General features: G+C 37.2%; 1 protein-coding gene across 1 annotated transcript; it reads right to left on the reverse strand.

Annotated features, from left to right (window-relative positions):
* Positions 1 to 442: 442 nt before the first annotated feature.
* LOC149004027 (putative MO25-like protein At5g47540) lies at positions 443 to 18,945 on the reverse strand. Its single transcript, XM_089168854.1, has 11 exons — positions 18,159 to 18,945; positions 17,440 to 17,601; positions 16,612 to 16,730; positions 16,185 to 16,259; positions 7,482 to 7,575; positions 3,247 to 3,306; positions 2,117 to 2,185; positions 1,664 to 1,762; positions 1,279 to 1,323; positions 1,001 to 1,103; positions 443 to 901 (listed from the first exon to the last, which is right to left on the reverse strand). Exons 1-11 carry the CDS (start codon positions 18,276 to 18,278, stop codon positions 828 to 830), a joined length of 1,020 nt encoding a protein of 339 aa, XP_089024980.1. The 5' UTR covers positions 18,279 to 18,945; the 3' UTR covers positions 443 to 827.
* Between the last annotated feature and the right edge of the window lie 857 nt (positions 18,946 to 19,802).

The following is a 19,802-nucleotide window of genomic DNA, read 5'->3' on the forward strand; positions in this document are numbered from 1 at the left end:
TAGTTCTGTAAAGAGTTCGAATCCCCTAGGGATCAAGAGTTAAGTCGTTTTCGACCTATCTTATATTTAAATTATTTATAACAACTGCTCCTGGAAAAGTAGTCCAGGTGGACGTAAACTGACTGGGTAAGGCCTACGTCTAATCTATCTTGTCATCATTGAGAGGTAGACTCCCTCTGATCTAGAAATATAATACATTAGTAAATACGCAGTGGTTAATGGGCTTTAAGCTCATTTATGTTTCTAGAAGATCCAACTGTGTTGCAGATCATCTAGCACAGAAGGCCTACTCAGTTTAGGCCCAAGTTATTGGCCATGTTCCTCTAATTGGTTACTGAGTTTATGTTCAATTTCTCATCTGCCACTGTATGTCTCATGAAAGTTTGATTAAAAAAAAAAATAAAAATGCAGGGATGGCGGCCTCCTAAATAGAACAGTAAATCCAAGGAAATCATGGATTTAATTGTTCGAACTTCCATCTCTCCACACCTTGCCCTTTCCTCTCTGGGCCTATGGGCCCTCAGTCGACGATGATAAAAAAAACTAAAAGGCAGACAATATAAAAAAAATATGTATATGTATCTGTTCTTACCCCCAAAAAATTAAAAAAAAAAGGAGGGGATAATCTATTACATAATGACATAACTATATCAGATCTAGCCAGTAGCCATCTGCAGTTGGGAATATATTTTTGAGAAACTCTTTAAAGGAGAACGATAGAAAAAGAGGAAGAAAAAAAAAATACTAAGTATCTGTCAAGTCTAAGTTCTAAACAGATCACGAATTATGACCAAATTCACAAATAAATTCAAAATTTACATGATAAGTCACATTTCTCTAGGTTCAAGGGCAGCAATTTCTCTCATAACTTGTTCTTTGTCTGCCTCAAATTGTTGATCGTCTGCAATAAAAGGCAACAGAAATTCAATTGTAACAATTAAAATGCTCAAAGAACGACAATCTAAAAACCTGAGGAACATTATGAAAAAGGGGACTCCACCTTTTTCCAACTTAAAGTCTCCCAAGAATCGCAGGAGCTTGTTTCTATTTGCCACGAGTATGCCGACAATCTCAGGAGGCTTGTTTTGATTAGCAGCGAATAGCTGTTAACAGCAGTAGTAAAATGGGATTTACATACTAAAAAAAGAAGCAAACATTTACAGTAAACATTGATTGAACTCAGAAAAAATGGAGTCCATGTAGATGCTTAAGGAAAAAAAGGTAAAACCTCAAGGGGTCTGCTGTAAGGGGGTGGATAGGAAAGGGAGTGACAAGTACCTTGAAGACATGAAATGCTTCTAACTGGATATTTTTACTTGATTCCTGCAGAGAAATAGCCAATAAGTTCCATATGGACAAGCATTAAACATTAAGAAAAATAATCAATATATGAATTTATGTTGCTTCTAGAAGTTAAATATTAAGCTGGAGCAACATAATATGTCTTAGCTATGCAAACCCATGGATATAGTGTAACTGAATTATTGTGAGAAGTAGATAATAAGATAATGATCAGATTATCAGTTGAACAGCACATTTTAATGCTAAAGGGACTGTTTCATCTCTTGACCCTACCCTTCAATTGACAATGTTGGAGGGGCCTTGCAACAGACCTCCTGAGGGGGAAGGGAGGGGGGGATTAGAAAGAGTGAGCGAGTTATACCCTAAGGAGATTCATTAGGATTCTCAAGTTATTCTTTGAGCTCACATATCGCACCATAGTAGCAGAATTGGCACGATCAAGCAGCATGTCTCCGAGTAACTGAAACATGTTAATAAAGGCCATTAGCAAAAATGAGCCATGAGATCACCAGCTTGACAATTCCAGGCAAGTCTAAGAAATCAGTCTACCTAACGAAGCAGGGAACAATCATCTGTGAACGTTATATTACAACAGATCACACAGTTTCACATAGAGTGTTGTCATTATTTTGGTCCATATTCTACATTTGATGCATATATGGAATTGTTTGAAAGGGTTGTGCATCCCTACCTAATGATTGTATATATTAAGAATAATAAGAATAATAAGAAAATAGTCGTCAGACTCATCACTTCAAACAAATAACATTCCATCCAAAGACGGTAGTTTATTCATTATAACCATCTCGAGTACCTTAACAGCTTGGCGTCTGGTGATGTAGTTGGCAGACTCCAGAAGCTTTGAATTGTAATCTGCAAAAAACTGGACACACACACACACACACAAAAAAAAAAAAAAAAAAGAGGGAATGAGCATAAGGAAGCAACATGAATTATGAATGATCAGTCAAAAAAAATTAAATACTGGCTGAATTGAAGGAGAAAACATAGAAATACATCTAACTATGACATTCAGATACCACAGGGACCAAGTCGTCTTGGAGTCACTTAGACCATAATTATTGAAACATGTTAGAATACATAAAGGGCACAAGGGGAAAGGGGAAAATGGGAGGTTGGGGAGGGGAGAGAATCCCTCTTGTGATTAGCGTCAGACATTAATTCTTGAGAGGGATTCTAGTGTATTTCTTTCCCTTCTTTCTTGTTTTTATTTCCTAGTTTGCGTGGAACTCTTGCACACAAAGTTAACATTGATCTAACAGTAAGCCAATAAAGGGAAGGAAGCCCACCCTAAGTGTTCTTCTAAATTAGATAAATCCCATAGATCATTTTAACACTAGCCAAATCTCTTGGTACCACTAAAAAAAATTAACGTTCTGAAGATGCAAAATATACATGCATCCCCTACTATTGGAAAAATTCAAACCACTCCTATGACACAAACCAAAGCAGTCAGACTACCCCTACTATTGGAGATTTCAAACCACTCCTATGACACAAACCAAAACACTGTCAGACTAGAGTTGAACTCCGATAGAAAGAAAGGAGTGGCACATAAGACATAATTAAAAATGATAGGTTCTCCAACCACTTGTATGACACAAACCAAAACACTATAAGACTAGAGTTGAACCCCAATAGACTGAAAGGAGCAGCACGTAAGACATAATTCAAAATGATAGGTTGTACTTTAGAATTGAGGGGGAATCTAAATGAGCATGAGGTAAGAACAAAATTGAGCTATACAAGTACATATGCAGATCCATTAGAACCAAGAGCTGACATAGTGAAAGTCCCTAAAAACATTTGTTCCATTCCTTAGTCGATAAAACTAAGATCCTAAGAAGCAATCCAATTAAAAGTTAGACACAAATCAATTTGAGTATATGAGATTGAATCTAACTGAGCTAAATTAATAGTTACCCAGTCATAATTCTTAGTAAGAAATTCAGCAACAGTAGATTTGTGCCTCGTCAAAAGCTCCTGCAATAAAGTGTGACAGTAGCATTAACTATTTCTTTTTCCTGTACTGTTTTTAAATACTTAGGTGATGATATAATGAGTAGGTACATACAAACACAGAAAATGAACATAAATGAATTCAAAAACCAAAGCTTCCATGAAGAGTTGTCCAAGTTTAAAACTGGTTTACCAGGGTTGACATTTTAGCAGTAAGAACAAAGAGGAATCAAAACCTTAAGGTGATTCATGGAGGTTTGGTTGTAAACACTAGACATCAACAACTATAAAAATTCAAGATCAGATTACAGTTTGAATCTGATGCTTTTATGTGGCCCAATTTTCAGATCCACCTAGCTTCAGTAATCACTTTTAACTGTAAAAGCCATACATCATAAAACTGACGAGTAGGGGCATGTTTCTAGAATTGCCTAGCCAGTATAAAACCCACCCACATAAGAGGTTGATCACGAGCAGTATTTTGGAGTCAAATGCATGCAGAATCAGTGAAATTGGTTGGGTGAAACTGATCAATTCCAGCAAAGCAATAGAGATCTGATGAAAATACCACATGATGTAGATAAATTATCTAAATGGATTTATTTGTTGAAATAAGGTCTAAATTGGGTTATGCATATGTTTAGCAACTGATCCAACACATTTTCTTTGTAAAGGGCCACCTCAGTAGGCCTAACTCTAGGTACAGAACCAAAAATCAAGGGATGTAGACTAAGTTGTCTTCAATTGCTATTGAGCGTTTTGGTTGAGGCTAGATTAAGATTGTATAGTTTAGTACTGTTATGGATCTGCTTCCTTTAATATTTTAGTTTCCCAGTCAGTTCATGTTACCTTTTTTGTGTTAAGGATTGGTTAGGCTAATCATTTTAAAATGGGGAAATTTCAGAGACGCCCCAAAAGACTTTGCCCTAAATCATAGACACCCAATGAAAATATAAGAATGGCACAAACACCTCTTAAATTTATACTTAGATTAAACCTAAGCCCATCGCCTTAGTATTTATTGTTAAGTGATCTTTTTTTTTTTCTTTGTTCTTTTTTTAATATGTCCTAAACTGCCATTAGACTACTGTAAGATTACTGTATTGCCCTTTATTTATTATTTTCAAAACTTGAAGCTCACCTCTTTGTTAAGTTGCAGATGAGCAATCTCATTTATGATTCTTCAGAGATTTCATAGGAATAAATAGGGCTATATTGGGATATGGAGTTAGAAAAAAGAGAATATAATGATGATACCAAGGTGGTGGTGGAAAAAACCAAGGTCCTGTCTCTATTTTTGCTGCAGAGTTGCATGGTTTCAACCCAAATGGGTCTTGGTTTATTTGGTTCCATTCTAGTTTCTGCCCCTTCTTCAATCAATCAATCAATTTATTTCGCAAAAACATAATAAATATGGCTTCTACATCTATATTTCTTCCAGAATACAGATAATGTGAAAAATCTCCAGAAGCTAAATCTAGCAACAGCTCTGCTTCTGCGTCTTCTTGGCAATGGGTCTTCTGTGATTCTCATCAAGAAAATGTTACTGGGGTACGGGTTTCAGATTTAGGCATTTCTGGTGCCATCCATGATAATACTCTTGGAAAGCTTAACAAACTTGACGCTTTGGATCTGAGCAAGAACAAAATCACTGGATTGCCTTCTGAAGGGAGTTCTTTTTACTTTCTCCATGAAAGTTTTCTATCATTTTAGGCATTTAATCTATCCAAAACAAATAAATTTGTACAACAAGTGCATTAATTCACAAAAAGTGAATAAATTATCAAGGAATCATTCAAAGAGGGAATGAAATGTCACACTGAATTTCACCAACAATATCAAGAAGAGGGTCCAAACATCAACCAAGAGACTGCCTTCTTCCCTGCAATGGAAAGCTTCTTACCCTTCAGTGTCCAAGAATTGTTCTCTATGCTTGATCCTGCAAGGCAACCCTTTCTGCTGCCAAATCCCCCAAAAGCACTAAACCTCTATCAATCTCCTAATAGCTAGCATATTGAATCGTCTCAGTTCACCTTTGATCATGTACTTGGAAACTTCAACACTGACAGTTTTGAGTTCGTTCTTGAATAAATCCGTAGTACTTTGAGTCACAGAAGATTTGACAAGATTTGCCATGGTGAATACCATGGACATACTGAAGACACAAGTAACTTGCTTCTTGTGAGGACCCTAAAAGCCACTGACTTGACACATTGGATGCTCAGAATATGAATCTTTGAAATCGGGGAAATGGCTTCACCAAGAAAATATCTTCGTCATTGATTTTGATCTTGGTTTAAGACATTTTGCAAGCACAAATCCATGAAGTGCAGAAAGATTCTTGGAGTTTCATGTCTCTAATGGAGAAGGAAGGAAAGAAAGGGGGGGGGGGGAGGAGAGAAAAAAATAAACAAAACAATACTCAAATGGACTCTGGAAGGAAAACTCAGTCTTGTTTATTCCTGATTTTTATTTGAGATGTTGGAGTGGAAGTAATGTTGCAGGTATTCACAAGAAGAGAAAGGAAAGAGGAAACAAATGCTTAAGTAAATTTTTCTTTAATGCCTAAACGTGACTTCGGCGGAAGAGGAAAATAAAGGAAATAAGAGAAGGTTAGAAACGTCATTTATGTTTAGATTTAACAGTTCTAACAGAATAGGGACATGTGCCAATTTCACATTTCATGGGGTATCTGTGATTTAGGGCAAAGTTTTTGGGGTGTCTGAAATTTTCCCTATTAAAATTTGATTATCCCATATAAGTTTGTAAGGGGGGTCCAGGTCCACCTTTGTACACAAGGACTAATGAGGTTTTGACTTGATTGTTGTCCACAAAATTGGTTGCTGGATTTTTACTCTGCCAAATTCAGATTCTCTGTGAGATGCAGCATTTTGGGTGGAGTGGTGGGACACTAATAATGGCTGGTAGGATTCCAGTCGAGGCTACAACGGATGGTTAGTCACACTTTCTTCTTCTGCATTAATATTCAAGTACTTCATATTTTTCTGCAATTACGTATCATGTCCAATGGTTTCCATGCAAGCACTTTTTTTAATTAAATATCAACGTTGGTTTTTAAGGGAGATTTGACCAGAAATAATCCCCTTGAGGTATTCAAGGTCTCCCCAGTAGAGGCCTTTGACCAATACCTAGTACAGACCAGGTCTGCTGAACTGGAGTACTTTTAGACTTCCACAATTCTGTCACATTATTTTTCCAGATTCGTTCTTTTGTTAATTCGCCTTGATCCAACTTGTAGATTGCAGTCATCTTTTGGGAACTTGTTCCGCGATTGGGCTATTCCATTTCACCAGAATCTATAATACATCTATGTTACTAATTAGTTCTTATATATTCTGACTTCTTTTCTAGATTCCATTATTTAATGAATTGGGATAAATCTGGATGTCGAGGTAGCACAGTCTTTTGGGGATTCATTAACCCAACATCAACGTACCTATGGCTAGAACTTGGATCCCGTCCATAAGGTTTACTTATGACCTTACTATTTACCTTTTCCTGCTTCAGAGTTTACTTGGTTCTCGTTAAGAGGGAGTATATTCTAAACCTTGGGCTCATCCCACCTACCCCCCATCACCACATTCAGAACAAAAGGAATAAGGGATCAACCACCCAAACTCAACAAAATAATGCAGTGGAGAACTTCTAGGTCAGGTTAAGACAGTACTATGCTTCAAGAAACAGTGACTGCACTTTTCTTCGTCATTGCAGTTACATTGTGTTGTTCATTCATTAAGGTAGACAACCATGGCATCCTAATATAAATCATCCTGATACAGATTAGTAAATGGAAAGGGAGAGCAGTATGCATGTCCTATGTGATTACAACAAAGCCAAAAACCCAGATCAAGGACAGATTTTGAAGATCGAATCCATGTTTAACTAAACAAGAATATCCTGCAAATAGATAGCCAGCAGATAATAAAACCTAAGTCATTTTAGTTTAAGGGAGCTTAAAGTACTTAAATACCTACGCTAAACAAAGTATGTGCACAGTAATTGAAGATAGATGAATAACCTTCTGTTGTAGGAACAGTAATGTGAAGGGAAGACTATTTCACACAATCAATGAATTACAGCCTCATAATTGTGCAGCATAAAAAGAGATGGAGAGGAAAATATAATGGTAAAGGTTAACATTATAAATTGTGTGAAGAAGATGTGTCCAGATACTGAACCTTAAAAGTTGCTGCAGCATCCGATGCAATGTCAAAATTTGGAAGTTGTATGTAATCAAAAAATTTCTTCACGTGATCTGACTCCAATACATACCTGAGCAACAAAATTAATGTAACTAAAAATGTTTATTCAACTGAAATTTTTTTTCCCCTGAGGAAGAAAGTACAACGTGCCAAATAACAACATTGTCCACAACAGAACCACCACCCAGTCATTCAAAATTTTAGAAGTTCATAAACATTGATAGGATATCACATCAGAAAACCAACCTTCCTTTTAAAGCCATTGAAGATAGATAATCTCAGTGATACACCTTACAGAGATAAACAACCTATGCACCACATACAGATACAGCATATGAAAGGCTTATTTAAAAGATAGTTACCAGTATTTAGGCACTAGCAGCAGTTCCAAGAGAAGAGCTGGTGCTTTCACAAATTTCAGAATTTCTCTAGGAGTCATTGTCTCCCCATAAATTCACTCTTCTATGGAATTCGATTTAAGCAAAATCATGTTTTCTGTTTTTTTACTCCCTTTTTTTTTTGGGTCAAGACTATTTTTTCCCTATTTAGATTATATGTTTATATGCCCTAGTTCATGCTGGACTAGGCATCTATAAATCTGCTTTTGTTAAAATTTATACTTAGAAAAGTTTCCATCACTTCCCTATACCTAATTCAATTCGCTCAAACTCACCTACTTGAAGCTCCTTTCTAATTTCCCAAAAAGTGAACCTTCACTACTCCGTCCTCCTTTAAGACATTAAAATTACTAAATCACCCCTCTATTTTCATTCTCAACTGGTTTACATGATTGGAAGCAAGCCAAAATAACTTGAATCAACACAATAGACAGGAAAGGAAGATTAATTGACATTGCTGAGCAGGTCTGTCATCTTCCTTGTCAACTCCTTTACTACTGCCATCACTGTCATCAATCTCTTAGTCGCCTCTGCTTTCCCTGCCACCACTTCTTTGGGCACCATAAGGGCACCACGTCCAAGAAGGAAGCATTTTCACCACTGCCAGTTGTTGCTTACAAGTGTTGGATATGGTAGTGGTGCCAGGAATGGTGCATTCATTATTTCGAGCAACCCCCTAGTTCGTTTTTAATTGATGCAATTCCAAACTACTGGGCTTCGATACAATCACTTCTCTGAGAGAATCTTAGATTCCTAGGCTTCAATTGCAACTGCTTCTCTCACCTTTCTTCTGGTACAGTTTTCTAATATATTTTCATTCATTTTCTCCCATGAAGAAAAAAAGGTATCCCTAACAGGTCCTTCTGTCGATTCCTGAATTATCTTGCTTTGTTAATTTGTTTCCTCTAGAAAGGTTAACTTTCTGACTTAATGTCTTCTTGTTTTATTTTTTTCCTCCATATAATGCTGCATCTATACATAACAAGTTTTAAATAGGATTTGATTTTGGGAGCTGGGAAGAGCAGCATATATCCTTATGGACAGGACTCAACCAAAGCCCTTGTGCAAGTGGAGGGGGACGGAGAGAATAGTTGTCAAGGCGATGCCTACAAGTTCAAGTGTCGCGTTGTTGCCTAGACAACACCTTGCCGCCTAGGATGGCGTTGCCTTGCATCTTTCCCCAATTCAGATGCGTTGCTCCCCAGGACACCATGACAAATATGACTAGTAGAGATGCAAAGATGAGAGAAGATGTGTGGCCATGTTCAGGATTGATAAAGAAAAGCAGAGGCAGGTTGTGGTGGTAGATAGGAGACCAAGAGTTTGTAGAAGGTCGCTGCTGATAGAGTATCGTATATTTGGTCGCAGGCAGTCATGTGAGAGATTGAGAAGGTGGAAGAAGGTAGGGGCACAACAGGATTATTCATCTCAGCAACATGGGAGAAGCCAAAGTCAGTGAATTTTGCCCAAGTTCTTTGGTTTGATTCAGATTAGATAAACCAATTTAATGGGAATGAGAAAAACCAGTTGAGTTAGGAAAATATTAGGGTAGTTTGGGAATTTTCAAGAAACAGGAGAGAAGGAAAGGTAAAAGTTTATTTTCCAGGGAATCAGAAAAAAATTGAGCACAGAATTTTAGTGAATACAGAGAAAGCACAAAGGAGTGACAGAAACTTTTCCTATTTTATTTCATTATGTCAAGTCTAGGGTTAGGACTCCATACACAGCTGGAGATTCTTGAGTCCATTTAGGAGTTGTTTTTATATTTTTTATAGGCCAGTTAAGTAGCCAGTTTGATGGGATTCTAGGTGAGTCAGTGGGATCCTGACAAAGGGCTGGGTGTGTTCTCAAGTTACATTCATCTTATGTCTTCTTTTTCTTCATGGTTTAATCTCTGCAAAGAGGTCAGTGCTTCTGAAAATCAAAATTGAGGTTTCATTAAAATTGGCGGTTTAGATTACTGTTTACAATTGATTATGGATTATGATCCCTGGGGAGGTTGTCACAAAGGAGGTGTCCATCAAAACATTGAGCATGAGCTCTAGTTTTGCAAAACGAAATCTGGATGAAGGTGGAGGGTTGTGTCAGCTTTATAGTTGTCACAGCACCTAGGTGAACCAAGGTGTTAGAGAAGGCCACAAAACATGGCGACACCAATTAGGCGAGCAAGGCATCCCAGGTGCACAGGTCAACCAAAGCACCAAGATGCAAGGCACTGCCTAGCCGACGCCTTGACAACTATGGTCAGCTTAGCAGCCAGAAGAAAATTTCTAGCAAACACTCTGAATGAACCCTTACCAGGATGATGTGCATTGGTTATGTGGGATACCACAAATCAAGAGTTACATGGGCAGGAAGACAGCTCACAGCTTTGTGTAACCAGGGTTTTCACTATGGCTTGAACTGTGAACCCAGGAGGGTTCAGGGGTTTCCTTGTTAGCGCGCGCACAAGGGGGGGGGGAGTCACTGGGAAATCTGCATGTTAAACATACAATTTGAGAGAACCAAATATTGACCATACTTTTTTGAAAATTCTACAGGAAGAAACAAGATAGATGTCACAGTGTCTAGGAGACCCAGAACTGGAGGGGGTTGGATGCAAGGCAACACCAAGAAGACAGTTAGGTACCAGCCTTGGCCAAATATGGAAAACAAGAAATTGCAATGATGCACAGATATTCAAAAATTTAATGATCTAGATCAATGTGGTTAAAGAAATGTGAACAATCTGTCCAGGTTCATACATACCCCTCTTGACCAGCCATAATCGGAAGAAAATTTTCCAAACTATTCTCTAGATTGGAGAATATCAGCTGGCAGTTTAATAAAGATATTTCCTAGATTTCCTTGCTGGTCGAGGAGGAGATAATGCCCAAACTGTGTGGCCCAATGCCCAGCTAGTGGGAAGAAGGATGTTGATGAGAATTGACTGCTCCCTAATCCTAGATTCCTACTATTTTTAGAGTTTTTCAGCTATTTCTTAGAAGTCTTTGAGGAGTATTACCTGGGCCAGTGGACAGCTCAGTGTGGGATATTAAGTAGACTTCTCTATTGTTTATCAGTCCAGCAAATATTTAGTTTTCCATTGTAACTAGAAGTTAGGAGTTTTATCTAAGTAGGTTTGTTCGTGATAAGGGAAAGAAGCTAAAAATCATGATTAGGGAAGGCCTCTAAACATAGTTAGAGAACTCAACTCAGTTGAGATCTTGATTTGACCAGATCTCGAACCAACTAAACATAAAGGACCCAAATCTCACTCAAGACAAGAGATCTCACCAAAACTCGACTGAGTTTTTGCATTTTGCAGGTGGAAGCTCGCCTATGTAAGTTTTTGGCCAATTTTTGCCAAGAAATTCATTGGATTTCACCTGTGCATTGCTACTACATCTAGCCTACACCTACAACAACTAATTTATTGTAATTTGAACATTATTATTGTTTAACGGAATTGTTTTCTATCAAATGTATAATTTGATTGCTTTTTATGACTAAATTATGTGTACAAAAGGGTATTTTAGAATTTTAGTTCACAGTAGCAGTTACAAGCTATGGCTCAATATCAAAATCTAATTTAGACTTTTTCTTTTTTTGAAAAAAAAAAAAAAAAAAGTGTCGTAGTGTTCAAAGGCCTAAAGTAAGATTTATACCAAGATTCAAACCCATCCCTGCAACAACAGCCCATCGAGATGGCTGAGTTGTTAGGAAAGAAAATAAAATAAAAACTCATCAAGATCTCAGTATAACTAAGTTTTGTGAGGGACAAAGTTGGCCACCGAGATCAAGATCTTGAAACATGCCTCTTAAGGCCACTCATGTATGTTTACCCTTTTAAACTTGTACGGTTGTACCTACACTATTATAAATAAAGAAGGGGTTTATTCAGCCTCCATCAGCCTCTGATGACTTGATAAGTAAAACAACTGCTTGTTACCCATAAGCATGAGGTAAGAAACCTTCCATACTTGAGGTGCAGTCAGGTGAGAAACCTAATGGACAAGATACCAAAGAGAAAAGTGAACGACTATCCATCCCATCATCTTCTATCCATTACAGTAGTTCTAAATCTCGCAGATATCTTGCAAAACTCAAGCCAGTTGAGACAAGTTATGGGTCAATATCTTAAACTGTCATTAACTCAAAAACATGAAAAAAACCTACAACTGTACCTTCCCATTGAAATGGTACGAAGTGTCATATTTAAAATCCCCATCTCAACCTAGTCGAAATTTCAAAGAAAAATAAAGAAAGGATACAGGTTTGGTTCTAAATCTCGCAGATATCTTGCAAAACTCAAGCCAGTTGAGACAAGTTATGGGCCAATATCTTAAACTGTCATGAACTCAAAAACATGAAAAAACCCTACAATTGTACCTTCCCATTGAAATGGTACGAAGTGTCATATTTAAAATCCCAATCTCAACCTAGTCGAAATTTCAAAGAAAAATAAAGAAAGGATACAGGATTGGAGCTAGAGAAGGGTAAGAACCTTGGTTCCTGATTCCTTTTCTTTCTTTTTTTTGGGTTGGGGGGGGGGGAGAACATCATGATTCAATACTATTGGGATACATCATGTTGCCACTCACTACTACACTGAAACACTCAAACAATGCGCTGAATAGGCAACACTACATTAAGGGTTTGACATCTACTGCCAACCAAGGGTGCAAATCCAGAACACCCATTTTACAATTTAGAGACTTAAAAAATGTTTACTAAGGTTGGAACAAGCTTCCATTAAAGTTTCAAAGCCAAATGCGGCCATTTGCACACCAAAACAACAAACACCAAATGAAAACAAAACAGAAGAAACAAAAATTGCACGAATTGGCAAGATCTTGGTCATCTCAACTTGGTCAAGATGCTGAATCAAGACAAGATTTAGATCTATGCCTTCTATCCTTTTCTCATCTATTTTGATTTTCTACAACCTGTGTTAACATGAATTGAAACTCCTTCATTCTGTAATTTGCCAGTTTGACAGAGTGATCCTTCTGTGTGGTTAGTCCCTATTTGTCTGGTTGGTGACTGCTTCTACATCACTTGTGTTCCAAATAAAAGCAAAATTTGTACAATTCTGGTGCTGGGTAGTGAATACTTCATTCATACTCCTTAAATACAATTCTAATATCTTTAAACCATTTAACTCCTTAGAGAACCATCACATTTTTTCCCCTAACAGTTAGTGTTTAAAGAAAAAGGACCAGAGGGGGATGCAAGGTAACAATATCATTCTTTCATCTTCTTTTTTTCCTCCTTTCTCTTATTGGGGAGGGGCAGCAGTTTCCTAAATGCAAAATACATTGTTGAAAAGATGATGGGGGGGGGGTCAAATGCCAAGGAAATGGACCCAAGAGAATCTAAGCTAACCAGTAGAAAGGAGGAAAAACTACATTGTAACACTGGGTCTAACATGAAACTAACATATAGTGACAACTTACAGAAGCTTCTTTTAGACCCTCTTCTTCAATCAACCTTGTCCGTGCAGGAAAACAAGATCGCAAACTTTGGCAAATAATGAAAAAGACAATTTAACATAATGCATATGTCTCAGCAGACATCATCACCACCTGCTCCATATCGCTGCCCATTAAAATAGTTAAATCACCTACCACAGAAAGTCCCCAATGCTATGAGAATATAAAGCTCTAGGTTTTGAGGAGAAAGAGGCTCTCAAGTTTAGAGGGAATGACTACTCTTTCAGGGGAAAAGTAAAGATTGTTGTCATGAATCCATCTATGAATAATCCATTGACAAGTTAAGAACTATATTACTAACATAGATTGCATTATGATTGAGCACTAATAATTGTATTCAAGAGGACACCTATAAAAAGCAATCACCAGATATTAGAGATTGATTCTAACTATAAAACCAATTTCTAAAGTTATGTGCAAAAGCCCTAGTAGCAAGTAAGGAATATCTTTTCCATTTTCCCATTGTTTTGCCTTGGTGGCTGGTGGATGGCTGGTAGTGAAGAAGGGGGTAAACCTGACAGGCATCTCAAGTTGCACGGAGGGGAAGACATCATCACGTAGGAAGAAGATGGCTGGCGCTAGCACTCACAACTAACACAGGCTCTCATAAACATAAACTAAATCCACATCTAAGCTCAAATTAATTACGAAAACAAATGCTTGCAGCCATCTCCCAGTAAGGTAATCCTAAAAATAAAAGGGAAAAAAAATCCAAAAATATCCTACCAGCCAAAAACCCAATTGAGCCCGTTTACTGTCCATTTAGGTTACCAAACATTTTTGGATTGGTCCAACATTGTGAACCTACATCAATTCCCCTAAGGTTAAGAAATTTACTCAACCCAGAGTTTTGTAAAAAGGGGAGATCTCAGCACCACTTGATCAGCATCCACAAACATGTTTTAATGGGACAGTGTGCCAGTGCATCATACAATCAACTAACCTGATCTTCTGATGGCCGGTAAAAAATTACATCTTTCTATGGAATCTGATCCTGCAATTTTAAGCTGAAAATGGATCATCGACCAATTCTTCAACTGCAACCTTGATCACATGATTCATTAGCTTGATCATCACTTTTGTTGACCACCTCTGATCCACCTTATGACTATTCCGCAATGCTCAGCACCTCACTCTAGAAGATCTTGTTGTTATCAGCAAGCTCTTGACGACCTATCCTCAAATGAAGAATGGTTGCACGCAATTCATGGAAACCATCTCTAATTGAAAGAAGTAAATCATATTGATGTAACTCCACGGTGCAGCCACAGGTTTGGTGCTACTATAAATACATAGAATCTCTATGAGTGAGTTTGATGGGGAGGAAAAAAAAGAGGGCGGGATTGTTAAGTTATGGGACTCATGTTAACTGGGGTCCGGAGAGATTAAAGGAAATGGAGGAAAGCTACGGAAAAAGTGAAAATTACCATCATAAATTGTGCTTACCACTCCTTTCCAACAAAGATTCACCACTTTTGGTAGGAACTTTTTAAGAAATGAGGTAATAAATTACAATGCCACCTCACCAGAAAAAGCTTCTTAATTTATGGAAGCTTGCTTATTCATTGTCGCACCCACTTAACTAAACAAAGTCACATTTTGGTATTTTGTAGGAAAAGGTGCACCTATCCCCACCCTTCATACCTTTTCCCTACTTATACGTCAACAAATACACTGTTAAGGAAAATGAAGTAAGGTTAAGAAGATGGATCATAAACTACGAACTGAGGCTAAAATAAGGACAAGGTGGAATAATGGGGCCATTTTGGAAAACCAACATAAAAGGGAAGTAGCCCTTTAAATACACCAACACAGATGCCAAGTCATTGACAGAGATATGTAGTGGAGAGCTAGCTTGGAACTAACTAAAATAAAATGATAAAGCAGAATAATAGGGAAAGGGAAGGGTAAAGTTAGTCAGATGGAAAAAGAATTTTGATAAGGGAGCAGAGCATACAGGAGAAAGAGGAAAAGGGAATTACCACCTCACTTGGAGTCTTCTACTTTGTGGAGCCAGAGAGGGAAAGTGGATACACTGGGATTTCAATGGAAGCAGACAACTTGCAGTGTGTACATGGTTAGGATAAGGTATTTTCATCTTATTTTGCCCACTGTCTCTCTTCTTTTTTTGTTCCTTTGGGTAGTGTTTTGGTTGCCAGTAGGAACTAATGTAGGGGGAGGGATGACTGAAGGTTGGTGAGAAAACAGGGAGTGCAGTGGGGTTATTTTGCAGGATCAGAGAGGATTGGTGGTAGAAATCAAATGTGGCGGGGGGGGGGGGGGGCCCCTTGCTTTTCGGGTGGGGATCGGAGTGTTGGGGTCAACGTTTGGGGTTGTAGTAGAGGATTTAGGTTTGTGGAAGGCACAGTAAAACAGTTAAGACTTCGTTGATGGGAAATATATAAAGAGGGGAATGAACATGTCTCCTTAGGCTCTGATACAAAAATTGTGGAGGAATGATAAGGAAGGAGGCAACCTGAGAGGGGTCTAAGAGTTGCAAGGAAAGGGAAGAAATCATACAGGAATAAGGTAGGAAAACTTAACAAACTCAACTCATTCCTGGTTCATCACAATCTGGCTCCCGATGAGTTTGGATCCATCCACAGTAGTGTCCTGCATCAGTGGCCTTTCAACTCTTCTCTATTCGAGCAAACGTATTTTACTACTAATCAGAAACGTTTACTTAGCCAAAATCTCAAGAACCCATCATCAACCAAGGCTAAGGCTCTCCAATTAAAAAAAAAATTGCAACCAGAAGGCTCATAAATCTATTAGAATGACTACTCAATCATGTAAATAATGTTTACCTGGCAATCGTCTGATGCCGTATGCATTCTCTCAACATTGAACCATAATGTAAAGCCATATCAGTGTCTTCATACCTAAACAAGAAAACTTGTATATGCTTAGCCAAAAAAGGTGAAAAATAGCCAACAGATCATTCATACGTTATCATTCATGGTGTTGCTAAGTACCATGTTCCTCAATGAGAATAAGGATGACATAGCCCCCAAAAATCAGCATTGTTCAAAAAACCTAAAAAGCAGACATGATATTTGCTGCTTTTAAATTTTCAAAATTCCAAAGAAATTTTACCAAACTCTAAAAAAGTTTTGTAATTCACTAGAAAACAAGGAAATTTGAAATCTTATCAGTTCACGTGTGAAAATTTTGGAAAACGGTTCCAGAACACTCCACTGTTACAAAGTGTATAATAACTAAAAACTGGCTTACCCTACAACTAAAATATCCAAAAGATCTTTATTTGCTTCCAAGTAATCAGAAGCAATCAACCGAGACTGGACTTGTTGCCTTTGCAAATTCGCGACCACTTGAGTGGCATCCTTACGAGTCTGCATAAAAAGATACTAATCATTAAAATTGACGAGGAACTTATGAAGGAATTCAACATTAAATGAACCATATTCATTTACAATACATTACATCTAATTAATGCAAAATGGAAAGAAAGGTTAGGTGATGGATCTTAGATACAAGCAGGCCCAATGATCAAATCTATAATTGGACCTAATATAAAGGAAGCAAATGTGTTATGTAAAAAATCAGATACATGGATTGTAGACTAAAAAAGAACTCATGAAAGACCTTGCAGTATTCTTAAATTGACCCATGAAAGTACTTATAGTTATAGTCATACACTTAATAAAATAAATAAACTTAAAACAGAACTCTATTTGGCAATTAAATATAACATAGCTCAAACAGTAAACCACTAATACAGAGAATGAACTTAATTGCCCACTTAATGGGCTTATAAGTTAGGCTTGTTATGACGAAATATTTAAAGAAAAATAATAAAATAAAAAATTAGCACTCAACCTATTATATCCCTCTCAAGAATGCACATAAGCCTCGATACGAGATTAATATCTAATGTAACTGCAGCACCAAAGCTAAACTATTAAACATTTCTAAGAATGTACAGTAATCCCAACATTTGAATACATACCCAAAAACTACAGAACACTTGGAAGGCAAGTGATTTTGCAAGTTGAATATCTAATGCAACATCTGATACGAGTAAAATTTATTCCTGGTTACCTCCAAGCTCAATTTTGGAATGCAAATAATGAGAATTCGTAGTGTGTTCTCTCTAAAAAACTCTTGAGTCAACTGTGCACAAGCTTCTGCAACAGGCTCTGCTTCACTGTTACCATAAAGAATTGTCTTTAATTCCCGGATAAGTTTACTTAACTCTGACATCTGTAGAAAGCAAGAATGTTAAATAAATCAATCAAGAACAAAAATCAGAAACTTAATATAGTTTAGTGTTTTGTACACACAGACATGCACAAAACCTTGTAAATGAGAGCTAAATCTATAAGGCACAAAACAAATAAAATAGTTTTGGGAAAGATCGATAGGACTAACTACTACATTATAATATTAGACAAGTTCCAAAAGGAAAATGAAAGCCGAATTCTCTAAGAAGGGAATTTCTTATATTCACCCAACAAAACATCATTAGCAAAATTGAAATTTCGCCATTATAAAAAACTCAGAGACCCGCTCAACTTACATTGTAATTGTAATAAGAAAAGAGGAAGCCCGCATTTTAAATTATAGTTTTTAAATGGGAAAACTACTTTACCCATAAATTCAAAATGGCAAATGCTCAAACCATAACCATTCAAAATGAAGATTCGAATCTTTTTGATGAACAAATAATAATAATAAAACTTGATAGTCAATCTCAACCCATCATATTAAAAAAACTAGGGGTTGGAAAGAAAGAAATCATCAGGACTATGTGATCATACCTTCTCCTGACGCTTGTCTTCACGGATATTCTCATTGCGATCAGCAAAAATGAGAAGCTCACGAGTCTGGCGGACGATTTCCGTGGGTGTCCGGGGCTTGGACTTGAAAAGACTTTTCATTTTCTTCGGCAGGGCTTTCCGGAGCCTCTGCAGAAGAGACTTGCTTTTACGAACCAGAGCTACTAGGGTTCGGATTAGTTTCAAGAGAGAGAAGACCAAATCTGTCTCCCTCTCTCACCTTCTTCAGACTTTCAGAGTGATTCTATGCTTTGCTGCAATGATAGTGATTTCTCACGCCTTCTCAAACTCGCTGCTTTTCCACTTTCCGCTAATTTATTAGGGTTCTAGAAGAAGAGGAAACGGATTCGAAGCTCGGTAACTCCTGCTCCTAAAGAGACGAAGACCCAACAACAGACCCATATACGTTTCAAAAGGAGAAAAATCCTTAAGAGAAAAATCAAACAAATTTGTCTCTTTTCGTTCAAGCTTGTAACCGATAACTTCAGTCTTTCAAAACCCAACAAAATTCGAAAATTTCAGATTTTCTCACTCTCTCCATCTTCATAGTTCGTCCATTCTGTTACCATACAGAAAAAAGAAGGGAAAAAAAAACCTTACAGTGATTCATTCCTTATGTTCATTTCTAAGTTTTCTAAGCTCAAACATGGAAGAGAGGGCTGAGTAAGAGAGAAATGGAAGACGGATCTTCGCAAGAACTCCTAAATATAAAAGATTTCGGTTTCAGTTTCAGTTTCAGTTTCTGCGGGTGGTTTTTTGGATCTACGTGTTCACCAACTAATTTCTCAGTTACTTTTTTGATTTTATTAGCAGAAAAATATATATATTTAATATACCTAAAAAAAAAATTCAATGTCACATGATTTGTCACGTGGTAAAAACAGATTTGGCTAATTATAAATTCTCTTGTAGTTGAGCCAACAGACGAGAAGCTTTCGCATCTCCATGAATCTAATAAAATGGAAGTTTGATTCCGTTCTGTACTAAGGATCCAGGCCAGTCGGGCCGATTCCATGATGAATCGGTCAAATCACCCTAAAACGATTTTAAATATATTCTCTTATTAGAAATTATAAATTGTAACATGTATGCTTTTGGGAAGGTGGTGGGCACTGTAAATTGTTTGGCCGAACACTCTTATAAATCGTACCACTAAATTTGGTGGGATTAAATCTGAATCGTTCAATCAAAAAAACTCAGACTTAATTCAATCCATTTAATAGTATGATTTATTTACATAGTCATTCAACTATATTTCTACCATTATTTAATACTATAAAATTTCCCTCGGAGAAAAAAATATCATAATTTTATTGGGCCTTTTTCCTTTTTCTTTTTTTTTTCTTCGGGGAAGGGGGTTAAAATAATCTCATCCTTTTGAAATGATGCGTCTCCCTCAGGTCTGGATCTTCTATTCATGAGGATGGAAGTTTGTGTTGTTCTCTGACTTCTCCATCATACAATAAAAATAAAGCTCATCTCTAAGTGTTCAAAATGAATCAGAGATGAGACCCCCTAATGGGTCCTACATTGGCCTCTCTTAATACATGGTGGAGATGTGTGGAGGAGCAAAGACCTATGTTCTGACAAGTAAAGGATTTCGACTCGTTCTTTTCATACCCTTTC

The sequence above is a fragment of the Hakea prostrata genome, chromosome 9 (assembly GCF_041222555.1).
Source record: "Hakea prostrata isolate BN-2017 chromosome 9, UWA_Hpros_2, whole genome shotgun sequence".
NCBI lineage: Eukaryota > Viridiplantae > Streptophyta > Magnoliopsida > Proteales > Proteaceae > Hakea > Hakea prostrata.